This window comes from Choloepus didactylus, chromosome 1 (assembly GCF_015220235.1).
Source record: "Choloepus didactylus isolate mChoDid1 chromosome 1, mChoDid1.pri, whole genome shotgun sequence".
NCBI classification, from domain to species: domain Eukaryota; kingdom Metazoa; phylum Chordata; class Mammalia; order Pilosa; family Megalonychidae; genus Choloepus; species Choloepus didactylus.
Genome location: NC_051307.1, coordinates 164,038,002 through 164,041,423, shown reverse-complemented (window position 1 = coordinate 164,041,423; position 3,422 = coordinate 164,038,002). Strand labels below are relative to the sequence as shown.

The following is a 3,422-nucleotide window of genomic DNA, read 5'->3' as shown; positions in this document are numbered from 1 at the left end:
AATGTAATTAACAGCACTGTATTTGTGAATGTGGTTAAAAGGGGGAAAGTTTAGGTAGTATATATGTTACTAGAAAAAAAATTAAAATATAAATCATAGGACTGTACACCACAGTGAACCCTATTGTAAACAATGGACTGTAGTAAATAGGACTAGTATAAAAATATTCTTTCAGCAAAATACCTGCACTGGTGCATGATGACAGTGCCCAACCCCAGCAGGAACCACTGAAGTTAGACTCATGGAGGTGGTTTTGGACAGTGGGGATGACAGCCCTTTGGCTAACCCCAGTGACAATGGCAGTGTTTCACGATGAGGTGGAGATTGAGGACTTCCGGAGTGATGAGGACTCACAGTGGTATGTCTACCTCTGCCCATATGGGGATAACTTCTCCATCACCAAGGAAGATTTGGAGAATGGAGAAGACATGGCAAAATGTCCTAGTTGTTCTCTCATTATAAAAGTGATTTATGACAAAGATCAGTTTATGTGTGGAGAAAAAAATACCAGCACCTTCCACCAACAAAGAATTAGTTAAATGTTGAAGAAGGCTTTAAGAATCCAAATCTGGAACAGTTGAGAATGAGCCAAGATATAAAAATCAAATGCAAAGTTATAGGCCTCTCCACAAGGACAACCTTTTTGTGGTTTGTTGTTCTGTTGCAGAGTGTGGCTTCTTTCCAACAACTGCTGTGTTCAGCTTCAATTAAAGAATCAATCCACAACATGACATACCTGGATTTCATGCATAAAACTTTGAATTGCAAGTGCTGTTAATTTTCCGTCCAAATTTTTTAAAAAGATAACTTCAAATCAGTATATTTTTCCCTCAGTTTCATTATTTTTATATCTTAAACCTAATTAGTTCAGTATCTGATAACAGAATCATATGCCTCAAAGTTATTAGTATTCCTTGATGAAAAAAGCATTATATTTTTTACTTGGTTATTAAGATTATTAACATTAGCCCTGCCTTTGAAATTTGATGTGAACTTTGCTAAGAAAATTTGCTAGCTAAAGTTTGCTGATCTCCTCAGTCTTGTCATTGTTAGGATGTTCATATTCTGTTAAGCATGCCTTTTCTGTTATGCTTCATGCAGAGTGCTGATTGTGGTGTTAAAGAGAAAATACAGTGAGGTCTTAATTTCTCCAGAGCTAAAACTTAGTGAATAAGAATGAAAAGTAAAAAGTGAAATGGTAAATGGTTAAAGAATATTGAGTTTCCTTTTCAATATTCTGTATGTTCCTTGAAAATAAGGATAAGATACAAAGACAAGCAGCCAAGAGAAGCAAAATTTGTAACAGAATGAGAGGAGCCAAACATGTCAATTTAGCAAATGAGATGCTTGAATGATTTTGCCACATCAGAGCAAATAACATTTCTATATCTGGGTTTTGTTTGTTTCTTTTTAGAAAAGGCTAATGAAGTTGTACTCTAGATGAGGATTAATGTCCAGTCTTTATGGCTGAAGGGAATGATTTCAGCATGATTACCATATCATGCCACTACTAAAAGATGAAGCCTCTACAATGGCTTCTGTTTGCTGAAGATGAGCTTGAAAACTGGAGGTCTACTCTGAATAAATATGTCCATAGGGGCACATCTAATGTGCTATCACCTACAAACAAACCAGACATGCACTCTTACTGAGATGTTTGCCCTGGAGAAAAATAGATATGTAAAGATATTACATTGGTTTTCCTTTGCTTCACTGCTGAGAGGTAGCACAAAATTGGAATCACTTATATGGAAATTCAAATTTCCCTTTATATATGCAGTTTTCCTGCATATATATAAAGTTGAAAAAAAATGAACTGATATCTAGCAGGCTGTTTGGGAAGTGGCTCCTAATAGAAAACTGACTTACTAGAATTTGAATATTCTATTACTGATTGATAAAATGTGCTACACACACTCTCTGGTGGTTAAAATAAAAAAAAAAAAAAAGCAAGTGTATAGCCTTTTGCTTGCTTACAATATGGCTATGTGCATCTATTAGACTGAGACATAATAAATCACCATGGTACATCATGTGAAGCATTACATGGCATATTCTTGATGTGCTGAGAAATCTCATTGCTCTGTGGGATACTGATACCCCTGAAGTAAACCACAACTGCTGGTCAAATGAACAGAGCAGGATACATGACAACTCTGACTGAAATGAGCTGCCCCCAACACAAATGTGGACAATTTTGTAGATATTGATACCATGTTAGCCCCCTCTGCTGATGTTGAATTTCAAACAAGAACAGAAAACCTTGACCTAGGTCTGTTATGAACGTAGAAAAATGGGATGAAAAGTTGCCAAAGTTGAAATATCCCAGGAGAAAAGAAGCATAAACAGCCCTGGCAATCAGTGATTGGTGATACTGCAACAGTCAGAATGACTATGTTTGTGAACTACAAAAGAACCATCAGAATTCAGTCCAATGTTAAACAAAGTAAAACCAGGATCGTTTTAGATATGACTAGAGTTCTGTGTGATAAATGTGCCTTATTTGCCCAACAGACATTTCTGGAGCCTCTCTAAGAATCAATTTGTAGTCCAGGATCTGCACCTCACTAGTTTTTGTAATCTTTGAAAATGCCAGTAGATCCCTTATCTGTACAATTAGGTGATTGGATTAGATGGTTTCTGAATTGTTGGTTCTATAGTTTCAGGGTTGGTAGTTTGCAGGAACTGAAATGGCATCTGAAACCTTATAAACTCAAACTATCTGAATTACAGAGAAAGAGACTCTATTCTTCAAAAAGTTGATGTTACCACACTTTTGAATTTGAAAATTATAAGGACAACTGTTTAAATGGTTCTACATACACTCCAGAAACATTTTCTTTGGAAAGCATGTAACACTTTTTGATAACTGTACATGTTAATTTATTACCAGTATAAACTATTGGTATGCTAAATAAAGTCAGATAATTTAAAAAATATTCTTTCATTAACTATAACAGATGTGCCACATTAATGCAAAGTGTTAATAATCAGGTGGAATATGGGAAAAAATACACCTCATGTAAACTATGGAGTATAGTTCACAGTACAAGTTTCTTTCATCACTTGTTACAAAGGTTAATAATGGGGGGGGGGATATGGGAATGCTGTATTTTCACATGATATTTTTGTAAACCTACAACTTCTCTAATTAAAAGTATTAAAATACACAGACACACAAACAGGACAAGCTGTCATGCCCTTGCTCCCCACCCCCTCCTTGGCACAGGATGGAGCTGGCCTCCACTCCCATTGCGGGTCTCTGGCCCTGTTCTGGAAGGAGAAATTAACCTCATAAACATAATGTGGTGCCTCTATGTCAGTGCCAATCCATCAGGTGGCTGTCTCAAATAATGAACCAGGACACTTATCTCTGATTTGCCCTTCTAGAACTTGCCCTGCAGGCAAAGTCACTTGTGCAC

General features: G+C 36.4%; 1 protein-coding gene across 1 annotated transcript; it reads left to right on the top strand.

The window, feature by feature from the left end:
* The first annotated feature begins 296 nt into the window (after positions 1-296).
* LOC119527733 (DPH3 homolog) lies at positions 297-539 on the top strand. The gene has a single exon (XM_037828083.1). It carries the CDS (start codon positions 297-299, stop codon positions 537-539), a length of 243 nt encoding a protein of 80 aa, XP_037684011.1.
* The last annotated feature ends 2,883 nt before the right edge of the window (positions 540-3,422 follow it).

What these genes read in the sequence shown, in the direction of transcription:
- LOC119527733 (XM_037828083.1), top strand. Translation starts at nt 297, where the DNA reads ATGGCAGTGTTTCACGATGAGGTGGAGATTGAGGACTTCCGGAGTGAT.